General features: G+C 45.4%; 1 protein-coding gene across 4 annotated transcripts in view; it reads right to left on the bottom strand.

The window, feature by feature from the left end:
- OTOF (otoferlin) overlaps positions 1–24,853 on the bottom strand; it is a 217,717-nt gene that overhangs the window by 111,031 nt on the left and 81,833 nt on the right. For all 4 annotated transcript variants that reach the window (XM_015405380.1, XM_015429824.1, XM_015405386.1 and 1 more), the window contains exon 4: positions 5,994–6,093. In XM_015405380.1, coding sequence (XP_015260866.1) covers positions 5,994–6,093 — 100 coding nt within the window. The remainder of the gene's footprint in view (positions 1–5,993; positions 6,094–24,853) is intronic.

Here is a 24,853-nt window from a genome sequence, read left to right as displayed (position 1 = left end):
AAGAAGCTGAATTGGGCTTTGACCTCCTCCCACGAAGAAGGCAAGTGCCAAGCAACTCTATAGTGGCCGATCGAGCCGGGCTACCGGCATAAATTCTTCGTCAGCAGACTTCTTTGAAGAGGGACAACAACTGTGAGTTAAAAGAAACAATGCGAAACCCGTTTTCAACAAAATTTAAATAAAGAAACACCGATACAGATTGTATGGGATGCTTATAAAGCGGTGATGAGAGGAATTCTCATCTCGCAAAACGTGAAGCAAAAAAAGGAAAAACTTCAAAAACAAACAGAAGTGTTAGAAAAAATTGCTCAGAAAGAAAAGGAATTAAAAAAGAAGCCTGGAAAAAAGCAAATTATTAAAGAATTAAAGTTGCTGAAGGAACAACTGAATGAGACTTGGAATCAGGAAATGTATTGGAATTTAAAGAAGTTACAACAGAAATCTTTTGAAGGGGCGAACAAACCGGGAAAATACTTAGCTTGGCAACTTAAGGCTAGAAGAGAGAGAAGAATGATAACCAAAATAATAGAAGATGGAAAAGAGTTCGTTGATCCTAATGGAATAAAGAGATGTTTCTTCAAGTATTATGCTAAACTATTCCAAACAACTAGAGTTGATCTTGAGAAGATTAAAACATATTTAAAGGAGATTCCACTACCAAAAATAAGTAAGGAATACAAAGATTTATTAAATGGTCCAATTCAAAAAGAAGAAGTGATGAAGGCAATAGAAGAGACAAAGTTGGGGAAGGCGCCTGGGCCGGACGGATTTACAGCGAAATTCTACAAAAAGATGAAAGAAGAAATTTCCCCGGTCCTGGAAGCTTTAACCAACGAAATAAGAGAAAACAAAAAGGTGCCGGACTCATGGAAAGAAGCAATTATTTCTTTGATTCCAAAGGAAGGACAAGATTCAACAAATGTAAAGAACTACAGGCCAATATCTCTTTTGAACAACGATTATAAAATCTTTGCAAAAATTATTGCAGAAAGGGTGAAAAACTATTTACAAACGGTAATTTCTGAAGATCAAGCGGGCTTTTTACCCAAAAGGCAGATTAGAGACAATGTAAGAATAGTAATGGACGCAATTGAATATTATGAAAAGCACCCAGAAAAAGAAGTAGCTTTTCTGTTTGTTGATGCAGAAAAAGCTTTTGACAATCTTAATTGGAATTTTATGCACCAGATGATGGAAAAGATTGAAGCGGGACAACATTTTAGAAATTGTATTGAAGCTATCTATTCTGAACAAAGAGCTAAAATAAATGTGAATAAAGAACTGACAGATAACTTCAAAGTACAGAAAGGAACAAGGCAAGGTTGTCCGTTATCACCGTTATTATTTATCTGGGTATTGGAAATACTTTTACAAAAAATACAGTACGATCAAGAAATAAAGGGCTTGACACATAAAGGACACCAATACAAATATCGAGCATTTGCAGACGATGTAATGTTTATGGTGGAAAACCCAACAGAAAAATTGACATTGCTTTTTCAAAAAATAAAGGAGTTTGGAGAATTGGCCGGCTTTTACGTAAATAAGAATAAAACAAAACTTATATGTAAAAACATGATCAAACAAAAACAAGTGGAACTACAAGAACTGGTACAATGTGAAGTAGTTAAAAAAACAAAATACCTTGGAATTGAATTAACGGCAAAAAATATAGACCTATATAAGAATAATTATGAGAAATTATGGACTAAGCTGACTCAAGATTTTAAGAAATGGGATAAAATGAACTTATCACTGATGGGAAGAATATCAGTTATAAAAATGAATGTCCTACCACGTTTGATGTTCCTGTTCCAAACAATACCAATTCTGCATAAAACGGATTTGTTGGCCAAGTGGCAACAAGAGTTGTCAAAATTTGTTTGGGCAGGCAAGAAACCAAGGATCAAAATGAAAATACTTTGTGATGCCAAAGAAAGAGGAGGTCTACAAATGCCAAATCTTAGACTATATTATGAAGCGGTTTGTCTAACATGGATGGATCAATGGGTGAAGCTTGAAAATGACAGATTGTTGGGGTTGGAAGGGCATGATTGTAGATTTGGCTGGCATGCATATTTATGGTATGACAAGATAAAAATGGACAGTTTTTTTAAACTTCACTTGGTGAGAAAAGCTTTGTATATGGTATGGACAAGATATAAGAAGTACCAGAGTGACTTAAGACCATTGTGGATTGTACCAGTAGAAGTGTTGATATCTTACTCAAGACAGCGAGGTAGAGACTGGTTGCCATATAGAGATTTAATTAAAAAAGAGGGAACAGAGTGGGTAATGAAAAAGCAGAATGAAATTGAATATGAATATGAGTGGTTGAAATATATGCAGATTTATGATCTTTTTAGATCTGACAAAAAAAACTATGGTTTTAGAGAGGAAAAAAATGAAATTGAAAAGGTTTGGGAGAGTGGAGGAGGAAAAAATATTTCTAAAATGTATAAGGTGTTGTTAAAATGGTATACTGAAGATGAAACTGTTAAAGAACAAATGTTAAAATGGGCTATTAATATGAATAAGGAAGTGGCTATGGAAACCTGGGAATATTTGTGGAAAAATTCTATTAAGATCTCGACATGTACTAATGTTAAAGAAAATTGTTATAAGATGATGTATAGGTGGTACATGACACCTAAGAAAATTGCAAATATGAATCAAAATATGTCAAACAAATGCTGGAAATGTAAGAGGCATGAGGGCTCATTTTATCATATGTGGTGGACTTGTGAGAAAGCTGTAGACTTTTGGACAAAAGTCCACAATGAAATGCAAAAAATATTGAAATGTTCTTTTAAAAAAGCACCGGAAATTCTGCTTTTGGGACTTAAAATGGAAGAAGTCAATACGACTAAAAAGACTTTACTCTGGTACCTGATAGTGACAGCGAGAATGATTTATGCTCAGTTTTGGAAGACAGAAAAGGTACCAGAGGTTGAAGAATGGATACAAAAAGTTCTGTTCATGGCACAAATGGATAAGATTACAAAAAAACTGAATAACAAAGAAGACGATGAGTTTTTTGGAGAATGGAATGACTTTAAAATTTATCTGGAAAAGAACTGGGATGTGAAACAAAACTTAATATGTTTAGATCAATATTAAGTCAAATGATGTTATCTTTAGATTGTAATGATGAGAAACTGATATTGTTGATGATATGAAGTAATTTGGAGCAGGGGTGGAAGCATTGTGGGAAGCCATTGGAGGGAGGGGAGGAACTGGGAATGGGGTAGACAATTGATAGAATGAAAAGTTTTATATGTTGTATTCCTGAGAAAATAAAAAATTTGTTTACCAAAAAAAAAAAGGACTGTGGGGTAGAGGAGGTGGAGGGGGAGTGTTCTTAAAAAATTTGTTTACCAAAAAAAAAAGGACTGTGGGGTAGAGGAGGTGGAGGTGGAGTGTTCTTTTTTTTCCCTTTGGTGTTTTTGCTGATCACCCCTTATTACATTATTAGCCTATAAAGCAGTGGTTCTCAACCTGTGGGTCGCGACCCCTTTGGGGGTCGAATGACCCTTTCACAGGGGTCGCCTAAGACCATCGGAAAACACAAATTTTCGATGGTCTTGTGATAGCAACAAAAATAATTTTATGGTTGGGGGTCACCACAACATGAGGAACTGTATTAAAAGGTCGCGGCATTAGGAAGGTTGAGAACCACTGCTATAAAGGATACAGAAAGGCAATAGATGGACTGCTCTCTTCCCCCCTTTTTGAAGGTCAAAAACGGTGCGGGGGCAGCTAGATTAAAGTCCAGTAGCAACTTAGAGAACAACAAAATTTTTGAGGGTATGAGCTTTTGAGAGCCAAAGCTCCCTTTGTCAGATATAAGTAGGAATGGAGATCCTTGAGTCCTTGTATCACAGTCAGAAGGTGGAATGCACATTGTAATCCGCTTGATTACAGCAGAGGGGAAATGTGTGGTGGCAGAAAAGTAGTACCTATTGGGTGCGTTCAGACGGGGCATTTGCAACGGAATAGGTGCCCGTTGGAATCGGTGTACTTACCGGCGTTCACACGGCGAACATCTGCCTTCCATCCCTAACCCTTGCAAAGAGCTTTACAGCGTTGTATTCTGCCACTAGGTTCCCAAGTGGTGGTATCCTGAGTGCAACGGTTGTAATCACTTTACCCCCGCCTGATCGCTCTCCAACGTTGTAGAGCCACTTCCGTTCGAAAGCCCGAGGCTTCCGATTTTCGCCCACCATTTTTTTTGGTTAGGTCGGCAATATGCGCTTGGGCAAAGCTTCGCCCCAGCGTTTGTTTAAAAAAAAAAAGAAAAGGTCCTTAGTTTAAGGTTTTGGAGGACTCCAGGACCTCAGGGAGGCCAGTTTGGTCTTTAAACTTTAAAGGTAAGTCCTTACCTTTAAACTTTAAATGTAAGACGGGGTGTTTTGCACATGCGTGAAGATCGCCATTCTGTGGATGGTTGCCTATGCGCATGCGCAAACTGAGTTTAAAAAAAAAAAACTGCCGACACCCGCTCCATGTGAACAGGCATACAGCGATGGGCTCTGCAGACAGGAGGTAAGTGTGATTGTGTTTCAGCCAGCATAAACTGCACCGGTTCCAACCGGCCTTGATGCCAGTCCCCTCCCCAGGTGGTGCCTAGAAGTCTCCAGGAATGACAACTGATCTGCAGATGACAAAAATCAGACTACAGCGCCTCCAGGCTACAGAGGTCACTTCTCCTGGAGAAAATGGCGGTTTTGGAGTTGGGCTCTATGGCATTATACCCTGCTGAGGTCCCTCCCCTCCTCAAATCCTACCTTCCACAGGCCCAGTCCCCAAACTTCCTGGAATTTCTCAACCCAGAGTCGCCAACCCTATTTGGAGTCTAATTCCAACTAGGCTCTTCCTCTGTTCATATACTTGACAAAATCTCTCCTCAACCCAACTTCCGTTAATCACATTCCCCTTTCATGGCTCAAGATTAAATGCAGGGTACCTAAGCTGAAGCATTAATAGGAAACCAGAAAAGCAGAGTGGAATTCTGCTAACTTGCCTTCCTTTCTTTGGGTGGTTGCCATGGTTACTGCATAGGGGAACGATATGTTGACTTTATGCAAGCATTTGCTATACTGGTGTGTGTGAAGGGCTGCTAGATCGCAGGAGTGACCGTCATTTGCCAAAAGCCTCTGCTGCTGAAACAAACCCACAGGGGTCACTGCTACAAATAAGTTTCTAGTCCTCATGGTGAGAAAGAAAAACGTGTGAGGGGGAGGAGCCTGTTGCGGACTAGGCCTCTGATCTCTGTGGTTCAGGCTACCCTACATAACAAAGAGAATGGCAGCTCCTTTGAATGATGGTGGATGCCTTCATCTACGGGCCTTGATTGCTGGAAATGGTTTTAATTAAAGGCCCATCCAGGTCTGAAAGAAGTGAGCTGCATGCCCAGTTAGGGCTGCCAATCTCCAGGTGGGGGCTGGAGATCTCCTGGGATTACAGCTGATCTTCAGGTGACAGAGATCAGTTCACCTACAGAAAATGGCCACTGTGGAAGGTGCACTCTATGGCATAGGGTTGCCAGACCCCCCCCCCCCGGTTCCAAGGGGGTTTCCCGTTTTGGGGGGGGCTGGAAGCTCTCTCCCGCCACTATCCAGCTGGCCAGCAGGGGGGAAGCCCTGCCCCCAAAAGGGACCACCCAACCTCCCAAATTTTAGCCAGCACTTGGGCTAAGGGTAGAGTTGCTAGTTCCTCCATGATCTTCCGGAGAGCATTTGTAATTCTGGGAGAGCTCTGGGCCTTAGCTGGAGTTTGGCAACCATAGCCAAGGCTCCAGTTCTCTGCAAAGAAAACCTTCCTCCAGAGAGCAGGACAGTGAGGCATGTTTAACACACAAGACCAACCAGCAAGCAGCTGCCTTCTCACAGTTGTGTTATCCTTCTCTAGCCTAGGTGGGAGAATAGTCCAATTGCCCAGAAAAATCAGCTGTGTTTAAGAAACCATCCATCCGCTTCTTGAAATACATTTACCCGAATGACCGCGTTGTTGTCATCTATTAGCGTGTCTGTCACCTCCAGCTGTCCTTCTTCCACCACCTTCTGCAAGACCATCCGGAATGTCCCAATGAGTCTAGGAGCAAAGAGGACAGGTTGCCATGAGGGCCTCAGGAAAGGTGGATCTCGTGCCAGCTGGTGAAGGGAACCTTTAGAACTCTCAAGATCTTGTGGGGAAAAGTACTTTGGTCTCAGGAGGCAATAATTGAGAAAATCTCCCTTTGGGTAAAATATCACTGAGAAAGAGAGGGGCAACTTGAACTATTAAGGCCTAGAAGCTTTCAGCATGATACAGAGGCCATGGCAGGGAAAGTGAAGAGGTGATCATAACAGAGGAGCAAATTATTATGTTTGGGGTTTCATGTATAACTTAGCCCCTAATGCCATTCTCATTTTTAGGCAATTTTGGAACAGGGAAATTTAGATTAAAAAAGAGGCAAGGGGGGGGATCAGATATCACAACCCCCCATCTGCCTGTTCTTTCTCCAGATTTCTCTGTGAGCAGCTACTGGCAAGGGTCAAAAGCCACTTGGGAAGGGTGATGAGAATCAGAAAAACCAGCAAATGTGAGGAGGTTCAGCATTCCCATCTCCCACCACTTCCCTGCTCTAAATTTACCTCCTCTGAAGCCAGTCATTATTTAAAAAGTGCTGTGGGGTGCTCAGTGTCCTGTGTTTGTGTGTGACGTGTAGTAATTCCCAGAGAGATGAACTAAGAGGCAGCCTAAGTCAGCCAGGGAGAGCTGATAGCTGTGAGGTAAAACACTCCCCTTGTATGCCTATGTGGGGTATGTACAGAGGTCATTTCGGGGGGGATCGCGGGGGATCGCAGTTCCCCCGGGTGAGGTGTGGGGGGCGGGGCACATGACGAAGCCCCGCCCCCTGCTTCCGGCCGCCCCGCTTCCAGCCCTCATTCAGCCAGGAGGAGGCAGGAGAAGAGGGGGGGTAAGTTGCTTCCTCCCTGCCTCTCCCCACCCCTGCCTGCCTGGGGCCAGGGAGGGCCTTCGCGGGGCTTCCTTGCACTCCCGCCAGCCTTGCAGGTCCACTGCCGGGCCCCTCATGGGGCTCGGCAGTGGAGCTGCAAGGCCGGCGGTGGCAGCCGGGACCGTTGGGGGCGGGGTGTGTGGCCTTATGACACACTTCCGGTGATGTCAGGGGGTGTGGCCTTATGACACACTTCCGGTGATGTCAGGGGGTGTGGCATATGCTAATGAGTTATGCTAATGAGTTCCCCTAGCTCTTTTTCTATGAAATGACCCCTGGGTAAGTATGCATATCTAAGGGACTGCCTCTCCCCATATATGCCCTGGAGATCTTTGCGCTCCACAGACCACCATTTGCTGGTTGTCCTTGGCCTGAAGGATGTTCATTTAGCCTCGGCCAGGGCTTTTTCCGCCCAGGCCCTGACCTAGTGGAACATGTTCTCTGTTGAGATCAGGACCCTGTGGGACCTATTACAGTTACGCAGGGCCTGCAAAATGGAGCTGTTCCACCAGACCTTTGATTGAGGCAGTGGGTGTCCACCAGTTGGCCTCCCTGCTGTAGGGTTGCCAGCCTCCAGGTGGGGCCTGGAGATCTCCCGCTTTTACAACTGATCTCCAGCTGACAGAGATCAGCTCCCCTGGAGAAAATGGCTGCTGTGAATGGTGGACTCTATGGCATTGTACCATGCTGAGGCCACTCCCCTCCCCAAACACAACCATCTCCCCAATCCACCCCCAAAGTCTCCAGGTGTTTTCCAACCCATACCTGGCCACGCTACTCTGCTGCAATCTGGTAATGTTATACTGCCATTAATAAGATCTTTATGATTTGGCTGCAGCCCAATCGCTCCCAGCTATTAGGTCCGCTGAACGTGTGATTTGTTGCAATGCCTATCTTTTAACTGTTTTAACTGTTTTTATTGTTCTCGTACTTATTTTAACTGTTTTAATGATTGCAATTTATTGTTGTGACCTGCCCAGAGCCCGCTTGCGGGAAGGGTGGGATATAAATCGAAATAAAGAGGAGGGTCCAGGTGAAAGGCCCTGCTTTTCCAGTCAAAGGTGTGAGGAAAGATCTTCCGGGCTGGAGTAAGGGGTACTGACATGCAGCTTCAGGTATGCAGAGGAGAGAGAAATGCTGGCGGAAAAGACAGAGGGAGGCATGATACTTAGCATGCAAATGGCATTTGACATACTTTGGCATAGTAATCCTTGGAACAGCCAGATAACTATTATTACTTACAGTAATAAGTGAGGCAGACAGAGAACAGCCTTTCTGAAGCGAAAAGCACAAAATGCTGTTTTCAGAGAAGGGAAAGTGGCTTGAAAGCAGCTTCCCAGCTTGTAGGATGTATTCTCACTCCCCTTTCTGCCTCCGGGCAACAGGTTTTGGAGGTTTCTGGTCTTCTTCTTTTTTTAAACAGAGCGTGTTTGACTAAATTTGGCCATGGGACAGAAGAAATATGCCCACAACAGCAAAACAAAGCCTTTCTCTAAACCACTTTTGTCTCTTTTAAAAACAACCAGTCTTCATCTGCTGAACACGTTTATGGCAGGGGAGATATAAATCCTCGACTTCAGCCTCTTGCAATTCAGCCCGCAGGTGGAGGATCGCATTTTATAATGCTCCACAGTATTTAAAAAACAAAAACCCATCCTCTCTGTTAGGGTTTCGGGGCTGGGAAATATCTGGAGATTTGGGGGGTAGATCCTGAGGAGGGTGGAGTTTACAGAGAGGAGGGACTTGGGTAGAACGCCATAGAGTCCACCTTCCAAAACCACCATTTTCTCCAGGTGAACTGATTTATGTCACCTGGAGATTAGTTGTAATCCCAGGAGATCTCCCACCACCACCTGGAGGCTGGCAACCCTACTGCAACTAGAAAGCCAACACGGTTGCCAAGAGAAGAAGAAGAAGAAGAGAAGAGATTGGATTTATATCCCGCCCTTCACTACCCGAAGGTGTCTCAGAGCGGCTTACAAACTCCTTTCCCTTTCCCTCCCCACAACAGACACCCTGTGAGGTAGGTGGGGCTGAGAGAGCTCTTGACAGAAACTGCTCTTTTTTAAGAACAGCTCTTATCAGAACTATGGCTTGCCCAAAGTCATCCAGCCAGGTGCAAGGGGAGGAGTGGGGAATCAAACCCGGTTCTCCCAGATTAGAGTCCACGCACTTAACCACTACACCAAACTGGCTCTCAAGGGGCCAATCCTTTTCCTTTTGCTGTGCCCATTTTCATTTGCATGAAGGTTCTTACAGAAAGGAGTGTTTAAAGGAGGAATCCAGCCCCCACAGTCTCTAGAGGTGCAGTCCCTCCTGCCTTTTCAGGGTTTGGCCAGTTGGTGCCCCTGCATGGGTGAACTAGGCCTCAGTCTTAACACTCATTCTGAGATGTGGCCATCTCTGGTGCGCAACTACGTAAGTACACACCTGACGGCTCCTCCTTTACAGGATGGGGGATTATCAGTCACATCACAGGCTGTCAATCCTACTAGAAACTATTTGTGTGCGAGATACGAGTGCTCCCTTGCTTCGGTGACATTCTCTCCCCTGCAGCCTGCCTTTATCGGCAATTAAAGATAATGACACTCTACTTCTGACAGCACCATCGATATTTGGACACTGTGTCAGAAGCCTTTCGGCTCTTCCCTGAAAGCAGGAGTCAGCAGGAAGAGCAGCATCACTCATTAAAGCCTCTTCTTGTGCTCTGTGCCAGCCTTGGGACACAGCCTTTGCACCTGATGGCAGATTCTCAAGTCAGACTCTCTACAAAAGATTGGGGTGTATGTGTGACGACTCACTGTTACTGTAAACTGGTTCCTGGGTGCCTGTTCGGCAGAAAGATGAAGGGGAGGCTGCTACAGTGTAAGATGTGAGAGAGGGACTGTATGGGACCAGCTCCTTAATGCACATGTTGTGTTCTCTCTATGAGATTTGCATCCGACCCTTCCTCTTGGGACCTCAGGGCGATGTACACAATTCTTCCCTTCTCCATTTTATCATCACAACAGCCCTGTGAGGTAGGTTAGCTAGAGACCCACAGTCACCCGGCATCCCCCAGATCCTAGTCTGATGGCCTAACCACTACCCTGCCCTGACTCCATAGTAGTCGTTAACCATAAGTCAGTTTCCCATCTCTGTAAAATTCCAGGGAGTTGATTCGTAACAGCAGATTCAAGCAGGAAGAAAGCAGATGATACGAATGCTTTCAAAATGTGGGTTGTTTAATTTTAATGATGTGAGGTTGCTGGTTTCTGCTCTTGGTGAGGCGCCACGTTCTTGAGTCTATCCTCAGTGAGGCAGGGTCAGCAAGAAAGAGACGGGATTCAGGGGGAAGCTCCCAAGGGCACTGCTTACCCTGCTGACCTAGAGTATTGGCTAAGGTGCCACTTTTGTGCGGTAAATTTTGAGGCCCCTTAAATGGAGGCCCTAACTTTCAGGCTGACCCTACCTCATAGGGTTGTTTGGAGGATAAAATGGGGGCATATATAGTGCTCAAAACTCCTTGGAGTAAATGTGGTGGAGGGAGGGGCCATGGCTCAGTGGTAGAGCACACAGAAGACCCCAGTCCCAAATGCCCTACCTCACAGGGTTGTAGTAAATATAAAATGGAAGAGCTGTCAGCTACTTTGGGTTCCCATTGGATAGAAAAGTATGGTACAAATGAAGTAAATATTGTACTTATTGTTTATTTATTTATTTGGATTTGTATTCCACCCTCCCTGCAAGCAGGCTCAGAGCGGATCACATCATAGTAGATAAAAAACATACACTAACATAACAATATTTAAAACAACTAGGTAATGCAATTTAAAGCAGCTGTGTATAGACACAAACAGTTTCAGGTGGAGTGGTTGGGTTTGGGTTTTTTTTACTATAGTAATTGGGCCATGTGGGACCTCAAACCAGCAATGAAACCTTGTATGGCCATCAGCCAACACAGAGCGATCTCTCAATGTAGCCTCAGTACTGAAAATCTGAGGCAAATTTGGAAAGCCGAACTCAGGCAGAACAACTGTAGGAACTTTGAGAAGCTGGCCAAAAAACAAAGAAACAGAGAAGGTGCTTGAAATTCCTCAGGATGGAGGGGAGTCGGGCATGTTACATGAGGTATGTTTGGAGGAACCTGCTGAGGCAGAATAGTGGCAAGAACTCGGAGGCACTTGAAAAGGTTTCTAATAATAACAGGATAAGTTCTTTTGTGGGTTCCATACCTCTCCACCCATATGGATGACAGTGTTCAACCGGCTTGTTAGACGTCTAGTGTGACATGTAGCCAATTAAAAATGAACGGCTCATGTTTGTGGGTTTTCATTCCACCACCTGTGCTATGAATAATACATCCTCAGCAGCCTGGATTGTCTTGCAACTGTGCTTGTTACACTTTTTAGAAAAGACACTGTCTCTGTCCACCTTGCTGTCACTGGACAAGTCATTAGATCTGTTTGCTGTTTCCACTTCTAATTTAATGGGTATTCAGCACCAGGCATGCACTATTATTTGATAGTGGTGGAAAGTCCCATCAAGTCATAGCGGAGTTATGGCAACTCCCTAGGATTTTCAAGGCAAGAGACATTCAGAGGTGGTTTTCTCACTGCTTGCCTCTATGTAGCGACCCTGGACTTCCTCGGTGGTCTCCCATCCAAATACTGACCAAAGCCAACCCTGCTTAGCTTGCAGGATCTGATGAGATCAGGCTAACCTGGACCATCTAGGCCAGGGCTGTGCTGTTATTCATTTACCATTACTATACTTCATTATACCTGTGATTGACTCAACCTTATCCAGCAAGCTTCCATGGCAGCCCAGGGAGTTGGACCTGATTCTCCCAGATCCTAGTTTGAAATTCTAACCACTTCACTTCATTGGCTCTAGCAGCAGTCAAGGTGTGACGTTCTCCCTGCGCACAGGCATAGGACAGAAGAGAAGAGGCAGGAGAGAGGGCTTGATAGGTTCCTTCACAAGGGAAAGGCAACGGAGAAAAAGCGTTGGTTTTTATACCCCACTTTTCTCTGCCCTAAGGGGTCTCAAAGCAGCTTACAACCACTTTCCCTTCCTCTCCCCACAACAGGAACCCTTGTGAGGCAAGTGGGGCTGAGAGAGTTCTGGGAGAACTTGTGACCGACCCAAGATTACCCAGCAGGCTTCATGTGGAGGAGTGGGGAATCAAACCCGGTTCTCCAGATCAGAGTCCACTGCTCTTAGCCACTAAACCACACCGGCTCTCAGTGAAGGCTCAAACACAGGGCATCAGTATCGATAAACAGAACTATTTCGAGGTCAGTATTGGCTACTCAGACTGGCAGCAGCTCTACAGCATATCACCTTCTACTTGATCCTTTAAACTGGAGATGCCAGGGATCAAAATTGGACCCGTTGGCATACAAGGTTCTGCCACTGAGCCACAGTCCCTCGCTTCCAAGGCCCTACTGGAAATCCTTGCAAACGCTCATATTGGCATAGACTAGGACTCATTGCAAAACACTGGGCTTGCCCCACGCGCCATTGACCGGGTCATCGATTTCAGCAGGCGGATTTGCTCTTCTTGTCCTGTTGCATGACCTGCCCATTTAATCAACATCAGTTCCATTCCTCCTCTCCCCCACAGAGGCAGATCAATAGCCTCAGCTGATAGTTTAGCAGCAGGCAATGGAGTCAAGGATTTCTCACTGGCTCAGCTCAAGATCCTGAAAGGCATCGTTGTGACTTCTTTTTTTTTGCAGGATTCCCCAATTTGAGCTGCCAACTAAACAGAGGAAGGATCTTATTTGCAAAATCAGTATCGCATGTAGCAAATGACCAGGTGCAAGCAGCCTTCCCCAATGCAAGAGGCTCTTATAAGGAGAAGCCTCCTAATTTCGAAGGAAAGCATTACTGTTATGGGTCTGTGGCCTGACCACTTTGGGGTCAGGAAGCAATTTTTCTCCAGGCCAGTTTGGCCGTGGATTCTGGCTGTTTCTTGTCATTTTCTGGACATGGCACAGGGGTCACTGGGGGTGTGGGGGGGGGAGGTATTTGTGAATTTCCTGCAGATGACTCTGGAGGTGTCAGGAAGTGGTGGCGGCTACAAGCATGGACGGCTTCAAAAGGGAATTAGATAAGCATATGGAGCAGAGGTCCATCAGTGGCTATTAGCCACAAGGTATAGATAGGGACTCTGGGGCAAGTGATGCTCTGTCTTCTTGGTGCTTGGGGGGGGGATCAACAGTGGGAGGGCTTCTATTGTCCTGGCCCCACTGGTGGACCTCCTGATGGCACTGGTATTTCTGGCCACTGTGTGATACAGAGTGTTGGACTGGATGGGCCTTTGGCCTGATCCAACATTGGCATCTCTTATGTTCTTATGAGGTCCCTTCCAACTCTATGATTCTATGATTGCAATGTTTAAGGTCTGTTTAAGGATGCCAGCTGTGGGTTGGAAAATACCTGGCGATTTGGGGGAGTGGAGCCTGGAGAGGATGGGATTTGAGGAGGGGCAGGACCTCAGCACGATATGTTGTCATACAGTCCACCCTCCAAAGCAGCCATCTTATCCAGGAGAACTGATCTTTGTCATTTGGAGATCAGATGTAATGATGGGAGATCTCCAGTCGCTACCTGGAGGTTGGCAACCCTGGTGCAACCAACCATTTTGTGTTTGAAACATGGAATTTCCCTGCATTCATCTCTGTACAGGCAGTGCCTTCTAACACCTGGGAAGATTATCCCAGGGTTGGGGGACCTGTAGTGAGGAACAGCTTTGTGAATTGGAGGAACTGGAGTGATGGAGGCCGAGGAGTGAAACCGCTCCTTCTTCTTCTGTAAGTGCCGCTCCACTGGGGAAAGGGGTTCATTTGATCCCCTCCCTCCAGCCTGCCAATCCTCGTGGCTCTTCCTCCACACAGATTCCCCCAGTCCCAGGAATGATCTTTCCAGGTGTTGAAAGGCTCTCTGTAGGAACAGAAAGGAACCTGGGGAAACTCTGTTTGCCTTCCCTTCATGGATGGTTGGATACAGCCCGGTATTCCCCCACCCCACCTGTTTTCACAACAAACTATTAACATCCTGTTGTACTAAATCCTTATGTCCTATAGAGATGGGTTTTGAAAAGCTTACATGTCTTTTGTTTTTCATTTGAGATTTTACACACACACAAAAGACACTGAGACAGGCTACAGAGAGATGGAAGGGGTCAGCTTCAAAGAAACATTCAGCCCACGGGGCCCCTCTGTTGGTAAATGTGCTCAAAAATGTATTTTATTTGTATTCTGCTGATGTATGTGTGTATGGAATGTATCTGCATTGTGTATGGATTTGGGAAATCTGTGTGCTTTGAGTCTGGCTGCATTTGGAAGCTGCTATGCTGATGTGCTCTGCCTGCACCAATATGCTAATGATGACACAGACACACCTACCCATCCTGCCTTGGGAAGAAGAAGCCATTCTCCATTACGCTCAGCCAAGAGGACTCTCTGAAACAACAGGTCCTCCACCATGAAGGAATTTCTGGTCAACACGTAACCCTGATATCTGGTTTGCATCTGAAAGTGACTTCTTCCTGTTTACAGCCTGAAAGCCAGCTAGAGCATCTACACGTCAAAGGTTTCCGGGGTACCAACAGTTTCACACCTTGACCAGATACTTCCATTGAGTTATAGGTTAAGATTTAAATATTTCCCACTCCCAGTAGGTAGATACGTCACATCCCAGTAACCAATAGGTATAGGGAATGGGACGGACTACAGGGAGGAGGTTGGCACAGATGCCAACCCCCAAACTAGGTGATAAAAAGCGAGGAGCAGCCTTTGTTCCATGCTATCCATCTTTACCCCACCTTTGCAACTTAAGTTCTGCCAGCTAGCAAGCCAGCTAGCTAGTCATCTTTCACCACCTAGGCAACTCAAGTTTTACTACAGGTAATTCTCACGTGCTTCCTTGGACTGCAGCCAAGAAGCCCACATGTGTTGGCTGGTTCCATCCGTGTGAAGTAGAATCCCTATAGCTAGATCTTTTGTTCCCGCATTCTTCATTGAGAAGATCAAACTCTATCTTCTGGAATCAGATAAGTATAACCGGCATCCTTTTGTGTGTTACCACCCAATTAGCTAAAGGTTATTATTTTTCATACTGATTGCTTTCTATTTCTATTGTATCTGAAGGATCTTGTGTGTTTGTAAGTGTGTATCAGTTTTGTATGCTTGTGAATTCAATTATTATTCAGTAAAGACAACATTTATTCTTTAAACATCCAGTAGTGTTGTCTCTTTTCTTGGGGAAAAAGGAGTCTCTGTTCTGCTTCTGATCCCTGTATACACTGGTGCCAAGAACCCAGAAGCCCCCGTTATACATAAAACGGATTTGGGCGAAAGGATTAATCTCCTAACGGGGATTTCTCCTAACACTCTGCATCATAAAAGAGGATCTGGGGCTTGGCAAAGATAGAGAAGTTGGGCTACCAATCCTCCCCCACTCTATACTGACTGTTACTCGAGTCTCCCTCTTTCTTCCTGTCTCTTGCCCATTCTCTTGCTTGAAAAATGGCAAGCTCATTGGACTTCTTCTTTATTTGCTTGTATTACTCTGCAAAGCAAGACGGTCATTGATGATACTCTTTTAGAATTGGTAGAAGACATGATTAACTTTTGGATGGATCCCAGGTTTTTCTTTTCTTTTCTTTTCACAATGCTGTCAAACAGTGGAAAGCAAAACTGCAGAGAACAGTAGCAACCTGCCAGTTCCCCCTGCCCCACCAAGGGCTGCAAAAATCTGAACTACCAAACAAAGCCCCAGAGATTTGGGACAAATCCGCCTTGTAATTCCAACACAGATTAAGTGATCAATGGGTGTCGCTTTGCTTTCATGTCCAGGGCCGCAGCCTCTTGAGACTGACAAAAATGAAGAGCAATCTGGTTTCTTTGCACAGCTGTTCCGCACCACAAATTAGAAATCAATGGGATTTTGATTAGATGAGCCAGAGTTTACACAGCCAGGCAAGCAGCAACGCCTTCTGAAAGATCCACCCCTTGGCTGAGATGGGAAAGCAGCACGTGCTTCTGTTAGCCAGCCAGGCAGAAAGGATGGTTAAAAGTGTCTATCTATTATAGTTTAATCCCATTAAGGAGTTTAGTACCGCCTACAGGGTTTCCCTCTCCTCCGGTTTATCTTCATAACAGTCCTGTCAGGTAGGTTAGGTGGAGAGAATGAGATTCCTGGCAGAGTTTGAACCAGGGATGCTCAAGCACCCGCCATTTTAGCTCACAGTCAAGAACAGGGTGCTGCTGATTTTTCATTGAGAAGTTTGGCTGTTCATGAACAGTTCATGGGATTAATTTTCACATAAACAGTACAGTTCAATTATCAGTGCTGCATGCAAGTGCATTCTCACACTACCAATATGAGTCCTACTTTGTCCCCACCACACAGATCTGTTGTTATAGCATGCCATTCAGCAGCCAGTCATAGCAATAGTCAGAAAATCAGTCAATCAGACAGTGATTATAAATGACGAAGTTTTGGGAAAAGTCTTACTGTTTGGTGTTCATTTAAGTGTGACAGATGCCATTTTCTGAATGCACATTTTTACACAGCCTTATGGGAGGCCAAGTTCCTCCCTTATATTTTTTAAATCACCTAACCCAACTATCCATGACCCCGGGGCAGAAGTCAGTGAATGGCCCAGAGTCCGTAAGCACAGCAGGTATCTGCTACTTCCCCAGATATCTTTTCAAATGATCCACTCCCAAAGTGCTATGAAACCACTGGCATTTCCACCTCCACGAGAAATTGATTTGGCAAAGGCCTCTCTGGCCTAGAGTTGCCAATCTCCAGGCAGGGCCTGGAGGTCTCCTGGAATTAAAACTGCTCTCCAGATGCTTTGGAGGGTGGACTCTATGGCATTATACCCACTCCTCCCCAAACCCAACCCTCCACAGGTTCCAACCCCAAATCTCCAGGAATTTCCCAGCTTGTAGTTGGCAGCCCTGATTTGACCTGAGCTCCTTCAAGGAAATACAAGTGGGACTACACACTTCATACTTCCCCCCTCCCTTTTCCTTTCCCCCCAAACCAGCTTCAGCTCAGGATGTATGTCAGAAAATGAATTATCGCAAGCTGCCTCGACTCACCATCACACACAGGCTTCCGTCACATCCCTCTATAACTGGGCAAGAAACAACTAAGCAGGATGAAATATTCAGGAGTTCTTTACACACCACTGGAGCTCCAAGGCATTCATAATCCACCCAAACCTTCTCCTCCCATCCCCTCTGAGGACAGAGAAGAGCTCCCCATACAGACTTCAGGATGCAGCAAAGACAGCTGTAATCAGGGATCATTTCGTAGAAAAAGAGCTAGGGGGACTCATTAGCATAACTCATTAGCATATGCCACACACCCTGACATCACCGGAAGTGTGTCCTCCCCACAGCCGGTGGCGACCTCCAGCGGGCACCAGCAGGGAGCTCCAGGCCCCGCCCTCCCGCACCTCACCCGGGGGGATGGCGTCCCCCCGCGTCCCCCCCCAAATGACCCCTGGCTGTAATTAATCCGTAAAAAGCAGTTGTGGGGGGGGTGTACAGGGATCGGGGCCATGATTAACTCCCCATCCCCCAGGCCACTTCAGAAATGGCTCTTCTGGGATGCTTTAAGCACCTGAGTCTGACTTAGTATAATTTCCGAGGGCAGCTGTGTTAGTCTGCAGTGGAACAGCTAGGCAGGAGTCCAGGAGCACAATGTTGCCTCTAAGCTGAGTTGGTGTGAGCCAGCTCGCAGTTTCTTAACCTCCGGCTCACACATTTTTGTCTCCACTCAGGAAGGATGGGCTCCAGAGCAGACTCATTTATGCAGCAGCCAAATCGCTCACTCATGACTTTAATGTCAGTAGCTCACAAAGTAGAATTTTGGCTCACAGGACCCCACAGCTTAGAGGGAACACTGTATAGGGACCAACGAGACTTTTGAGGCAAACACTTTAAGTCAAAGCTCCCTTTGTCAGGCACCAAGAGAGCCCCGACTCTCAAATTCTCATACTCCCCAAATCTTGTTGGTCTCTAAGGTGTTCCTGGACTCCAGTCTAGCTGTTCTGACTCAGCTTCAAGTGTTCATGAGTCCCTACAGGTTGTTTAATGCCTCCTCATAGAATCACAGAGTTGGAAGGGGCCACGGAGGCCATCCAGTCCAACCCCCTGCTCAATGCAGGACCAGCCTAGAGCATCCCTGACAAGTGTTTGTCCAGCCGCTGCTTCAAGACTGCCAGTGAGGAAGAGCTCACCACCTCCCTAGGTGTCTGATTCCGCTGTTGCACAACTCTTACTGTCAAAAAGTTTTTCCTAATATCCAGTCAGTACCTTCCCATGATTGTGAGTCCTATCCTCACTGAAGCTGCTTCCACACTAATCGAATGATGCACATTCGGTGCACTTTAGCGATTGTTTGCAACCAGATTTCCCTGTGGAAAATCCACTTGCAAACAATTGCTAAAGCGCATTCAAAGTGTATTATCCAATTTGAGTGAAAACAGTCTGAGGGTGTGATCAGATGGGCTGTTTGGTCCGATGTCGTCCCTTCTTCCTAACAGATTTTTTTCAAACTTTTTACTATGTTAACATTAACATCTAGTGACAGTATATAATTTGTATCAATTATTGTACATAGCATATACTGAACAAAACGCCAAGCTGAACATATCCATATGTAATGAAATAGTTTACAGATAGATATTCCTGATGAATAAGGTCTAATTCTAAGTATATATATTTATATAATAACATTTAGATGTATTCTTCTTAGGACTGAAATGCTTAAATAGTATTATCACTAACTTATTGTAACTAACACAAAATAATTACCTAATGTTGATTTATCTATACCGTCTTGGCTTTTAAACTTCCATTTTAGAAAGGGAACCCATTTCTTCAGTATATATTAATTGTTTGACTGAAGATCATTTTTTGGATATCATCTGTTATCTTAACAATAATAAAATAATCCCATAACTTTATATACCATGAATGTACTGTAGGGGGATTTTTGTCTTCTGAAAGATCTTGACCAAGGTCTTTCTGCCAGGCAATCTGATAATAATGTTGGTAGCAGCCCATTGATTTAAGTAGAATTCCATATATTTTAGAAATTAACCCCTTGATGGGAATAGATTCATAATATAAGAGCTTTTCATAGTTGAGACAATAATAGCCGAATAGGATATTTAAATTTATGTGCATTGAGTAGATTATTTAGTTGAAAATATTCAAACCATGGCAGGGTTGTAATGTATTTATTTTCCAATCCCTGTCTTTGTATTAACTGTTCTTTCAATGTTATGTCAATAAAACATGTAATATTAGTTTGTTTCCAGTGCTGAAATGAGTTTTTACCGATTCCCGGCTTAAACCAATTTTGACCATTATAGTTTGTTAAAATTGATGTCAGTGGTGCTATGTATTTGTAGTTCCTATTCCAAACTTTTTTAACAGCTTCCACTCCCTAACAAATTTAATGTGCACGTCCAGACAGCGCCATCTGTCTTCTGTTCCCCAGTTGTCACACACACACCCCATCCTCACCCCCAACTGTGCCAATACCAGAGAAAGTCTGGTATTTACAGGCCGAATTGTTCCACTGTGCATTTCCTGCCATCTGATTGCTCCATCGCACATTCAAGCCGTTTGTGAGGTCTACGACTTCTGCTGCCTGGCTGCCATTTTTTTCACAGTTAGCGATATGTACATAACTGCACATTCGCTCTTGGCAAAATAGCAGTTTTGACATGTGCAAAGAAAAAAGGGTGGCATGTCTGATTGCACCCTCTTCAGAACAAATAGCTCTGGAGAAATTAGAGGCACGGTCAGACCATGCCAAGCCTGCTGTCTGATCACAGCCTGAGTTACCCCAAGCAATTGTTTGGGTGGTTTGGCTGGAGATGAATATATAAATACCATATATATCATTTATATGTGTGCATAACATGGACTGCTGATTTATTCCTGCACAAATAACAGTGAAATAATAAGGAGTATGATGCTAATGCTGAGGCTAGAATCCTGGCAAGAATTTCACTGCAGCAATTACTTCTCTCCAGAGGTTTCCCCTTGCGGAACTGCTGTGCTGCCCTACATTTAAAGAGGAACAGAGAAGCACACCGTCTTGTCATTACTATTAACATACACTCAGTAGTAACCCCACACACACTCTTTACTTTTTGCAAGGAAAGCAACATCTAAAGTACCCAGGGAAATGAGCTGCAGAATGGGGATCATTATGTGTATTTTTAATTTTAAAAGGAGGCAATATTTACCAAAGGAAGAAACAATATCTGCATAGTTCAGTTAGGTTGGGGAGAGTGTTGCTTAGCATAAAAGCATTGATTTATAGGGGAAGGATGAGCAGGAAAAGGTGGGACTTTGGGGCAGTTCTATCAACAGCTGTGAAGAAAATAATCGCCCTGGTCAATGGCATCAGATGACAGAGGAGAGAGCCAATCAGGGGCCAGCTGAGTCCTAGAGCTGACCTTGTTGAGATGATTTTTCAGCTGAGTAGGATGGCCAGGAGTTCCAGCAGAGTCCTGGGCTGGCCAGCAGCCTGCCTGCACCCAAGTAACTTGTCTACCATCGTTTACATCATAATTCCTGCATCACCATCCTAATTACTCCTTACCACAGGTTCGTGTTTTAAGCAGATTTACTTAGAAGTCAGTCCCAAAGTATTCACTAGGGCTTACTCCCAGAGAAGTGTCCTTAAGATTGCAACCTATAGGTGACAGGAAGCTTCACTGCCACTGTTCCAGTTCCCAAGTTGTTTGCTTCTAATTCACATGAAGAATCAACATGGTTGGCACAGTCCAAATTTCCACTCCAGTGCCAACCACCCCCACCCCCTGATGGATACTAGAATGCCTTAGATATTAATGGTTTCCTATTCCTGGAGTGAAAGTCACGTATTTGCTATTTCAGGCAACAGATCAGTGTCAGAGAGGCTGTGGATCAGCAGAAGAGCCTCTGCTTTGTGTGCAGAAGGTCCCAGGTTCAAAAGGATCAAGTGGCAGGTGATATGAAAGATCTCTACCTGACATTCTGGAGAGCTGCTGCCAGTCTGAGTAGACAATACTGACTTTGATGGACCAAGGGTCTGATTCAGTATAAGGCACCTTCATGTGTGCTGTTAATTAGTTTTTGGGGACAGTTTGGTGTAGTTATTAGGACTGTGGACTCTAATCTGGGAGAACTGGGTTTGATTCCCCACTCCTCCACATGCAGCTGCTGGTGTGACCTTGGGTCAGTCATAAATCCTTTCAGAGCTGTTCTCTCAAGGGCAGTTCTAGGGAGAGCTCTCTCAGCCTCACCTACCTCACAGGGTGTCTGTTGTGGGGAGGGGAAATGAAAGGAGATTGTAAAACACTCTGAGACTCCTTCGGGTAGTGAAGGGTGGGGTATAAATCCAATCTCCTCTTCTTCTTCTCCATTATGGTTCAGAGCATCTGCTTTGTGCGCCAAAGGTCTCAGATTCAGTCCCTGGCATTCACATTAAAAGGCTCCGGAAGCAGGTGATATGAATGACCTCTACTAGAGACCCTGAGGAGTCACTACCAGGATAAGTAGATCAGATTGATTTTGATAGACCAAGGGGTCTGACTCCTTGCTGCTGTGTGGGTAAGTGTAATTTGATGGAGAGGCTGTGGCTCAGCAGTGGTGGTGGAAAGTGCTGTCAAGTTGTGGCTGACTTATGGCGACTCCATAGGGTTTTCAGTGCAAGAGATGTTCAGAGGTGGTTTGCCATTGCCTTCCTGTGTGTATCGACCCTGGACTTCTTTGGTGGTCTCCCATCCTAGAACTAAGCAGGGCTGACCCTGCTTAGCTTCCGAGATCTGCTGAGGTTGGACTAGCCTGGGCCATCTGGGTCAGGGCAGTAGTACAGCCTTTGTTTTGCTTGTAAGAGGTCCCGGACTTAACCCCTGCCACCCCCACTGAAAGGATCTCAAGCAGCTGGTTCTGGGAAAGATTCTCTGCTAGAAAGCTGCCACCACTCAAAAGAGGCAATCCTCAGCTACTCAGTCTGGCTCCGTACAATCAGTTTCTTATGTTTACATGAATGAAGAAGAATGAAAAACTGCTCAGGAAGAAACAACAAAGCACTGAGAGTGTTCTGAGTTTTTTGAACGGGAAAGGGTGGGCACTACTAGCATAGACCAATCTGTAATAGCCCTGCTGATGCTCGTGGAGTAGAAACAACACTCAGTAGCCTGGCATTGGGCTCAATAGGCTGGCTGCTGCTTTTGAGTGGGAAATGATGCTCGATAAGACACAAAATAGTGATTTAGAAGCCACAACAACCAAACTGGCACATACAAGACACATCCGCTATCTAGGACAAGTATCTGGAGTCCACACTGCTGCCACTAGGGACAGAAATCTATTTGGGGGGGGAGAATGGGCAAAAGCCCCACCTGGCCCTAACTACCTTCTAGCACTTTGGAAGTGGACTCTGTAGCAGTATACCCCATTGAAGTCCCGCCCCTTGCCAAAGCCAGCTTCCTCAGGCTCCACCCCCAAAGTCTCCAGGTATTTCCCAACCCGGAGTTGGCAAACCTAGACCGGGGCAGGAGGGTGCAGTCAGAACAGTCTCAGCAACAGGGCAGTCTACCCCAGGGAAGCTCAGAAGGGGTGGAGGCAGTGACCAGGCCTGGACGGGAGAACAATGGCTCTTTGGGCCCAGGTAGTTTAAGGCAGAGCTGACTAAGGAGCCGGGAACAGGAAAGAGGAGGGTGGAGCTTAGCTCAAGGGCCGGGTGTGAAGCTGGGGCTAGAAAAAGGTAGAAGGCTGGCAGGAGGAGGAGGAGGAGAAGAAGAAGGAGGAGAAGAAGGAGAAGAAGGAGGAGAAGAAGGAGGAGAAGGAGAAGGAGGAGGAGGAGGAGGAGGAGAAGGAGAAGGAGAAGGAGAAGGAGAAGAAGAAGAAGAAGAGAGGCAGATTGCACTGTCAGGGCTTCTCTCCTATGTGATGCAGAGTAACCCTGAGGTGGGTGATGTTAACTACATCTGCAGGTGTGTGGATTGGTGAATAAAGGAACATGCATAAGGTAATAGTGCCCAGGCTGGTGATTTCAAGACCCCATGGACTCCAGGTATGATGTTCCCCTGCCCCCGGAGAGCTCTGCACTACATCTTAGGAGTACTGCGAAGATCAAATGGAGGAAGGCAGAGCCACGGGAGATGTACTGAGATCTATGAAGAAAGGGTTGGCTAAAAATTTAGCACCTAGTTCAAGGGACAGTTTCCTTTCTGGTCTCCTTATTACCTGGAACGCTGGCTATTTCTTTATTTAAAAGATTTATATTACATGCATGGAGTAGCGTACAAACAAAAAAACCCTGTAAAAGAAAAATCAGGCTCCAAAATCAGGCCCGTAGCCAGGATTTTGTAATTCAGGGGGCCTTTAAGTAAGTCGGGGGGCACTGACATCACAAAGATCAAAAATAAAATTAAAATTAAAATTTTAAAACTCATGCTTGCCAGCTGGAGCAGGCAGGAGTAGTTGGAGCAGGCAGCCACTCATCCATCGAAGCCTCCCATGGCAGGGCAAGGGGCTCCGGCAGTAACAGGGTGAGGGGGTGGGGAAGCAAGCCACGCATGGGGAAGGGGTGGCGAGGGCAGCGGGGTGCCTGGGCTAGATGGAAGTTGTGAGGCCTTGGCAGGAAGTCAGGGGGCCGGGCCCCGAAATGCCCCACTGTCGCTACAGGCCTGCTCAAAATCCACCTACTTGTTACTGGCCTAATGATCAGACAGCCACCCCTCTGAAGTAGACTTCAGTGTCAGAGCTTAAAGGGTTAACCTCCCAAGAATTGCTGGGTATTAGGCTGTTGCGGGCAGCAGGAGTACCCGTCCACATGCTGGACGGCGGTGTGGGGCTAACGGGTGAGGGGGCATGCCCCCAAAATGCCCCAGCGTAACTACGCGCCTGAACAAAGTTTGAGTCCACTGGCACCTTTAAGACCAACAAAGTTTTATTCAAGAGCTTATACCTTCAATAACAGTTTGTTGGTCTTAAAGGTGCCACTGGACTCAAACTTTGTTCTTGTGAACCAAGATTTTGCTTATTCCTTCATGGCCTATGTGCATCACACTGACGGGCTTTGTGCCTGCTGCACAGAGCTACGATTCAGAAATTTTGAGTTTGGGGCACAAAAAACCTTCCCTTCAGAGACACAACTTTGGGCTGCTCATGCCCAAAGCATCTTCCTGCTTAGTTCCCTTTCCTTTGAAACAGCGGCTGCATCAGGTGAGGAACTGCTGCAGAAATCTTTCTTCAGAGCTTATTATTTCTTTTCTTCATGTATCCACTTAGAGTTTTAAAAAACCGTTTTCTACTCTATGTAATTCTTTTTGGTTTAACAGGCAGCTTCTTGTGCTGGGAATGTTCGCTGCTTTTGCCTGAACCAAGAGGGCAACTAAATGGACTGCTTTAATTACCCTTCCTTTCCGGGGGGCCTACTGAGACAGGAACCACAGTGGCATCCAAAAACAGCCAGCTCTACATCATTAAATGGTGTGTGTGGTTAACAAGCAAAATAATCACAGCTCTGCCTTGGAAAAGGATGCTTCAAGGCATCATGGTTATAAAGAGTTAGCCAGTTCACAGGGGCTATGCTGCCCTGAGAAAAATTACAATATGGAGAAATTCTTCTAAGTCCAGGCCAGTGTTCCTTCTAAGCTGAGTCAGTGTGAGCTAGCTCACAGTTTTTTAGCCTCTGGCTCACACATTTTCATCTTAGCTCAGGAAGGATGGCTCCAGAGCAAACTAATTTATGCAGTAGCCAGATCGCTCGCTCACCACTTGAATGCCAGGAGCTTGCAAAGTAGAATTTTTGCTCACCAAGACTCCACAG

This window comes from Gekko japonicus, unplaced genomic scaffold (assembly GCF_001447785.1).
Source record: "Gekko japonicus isolate JY-2015 unplaced genomic scaffold, Gekko_japonicus_V1.1 scaffold977, whole genome shotgun sequence".
NCBI classification, from domain to species: Eukaryota; Metazoa; Chordata; class Lepidosauria; order Squamata; family Gekkonidae; genus Gekko; species Gekko japonicus.
The sequence above is the reverse complement of the archived record's forward strand: the minus strand, read 5'-3'. Positions and strand labels throughout refer to the sequence as shown.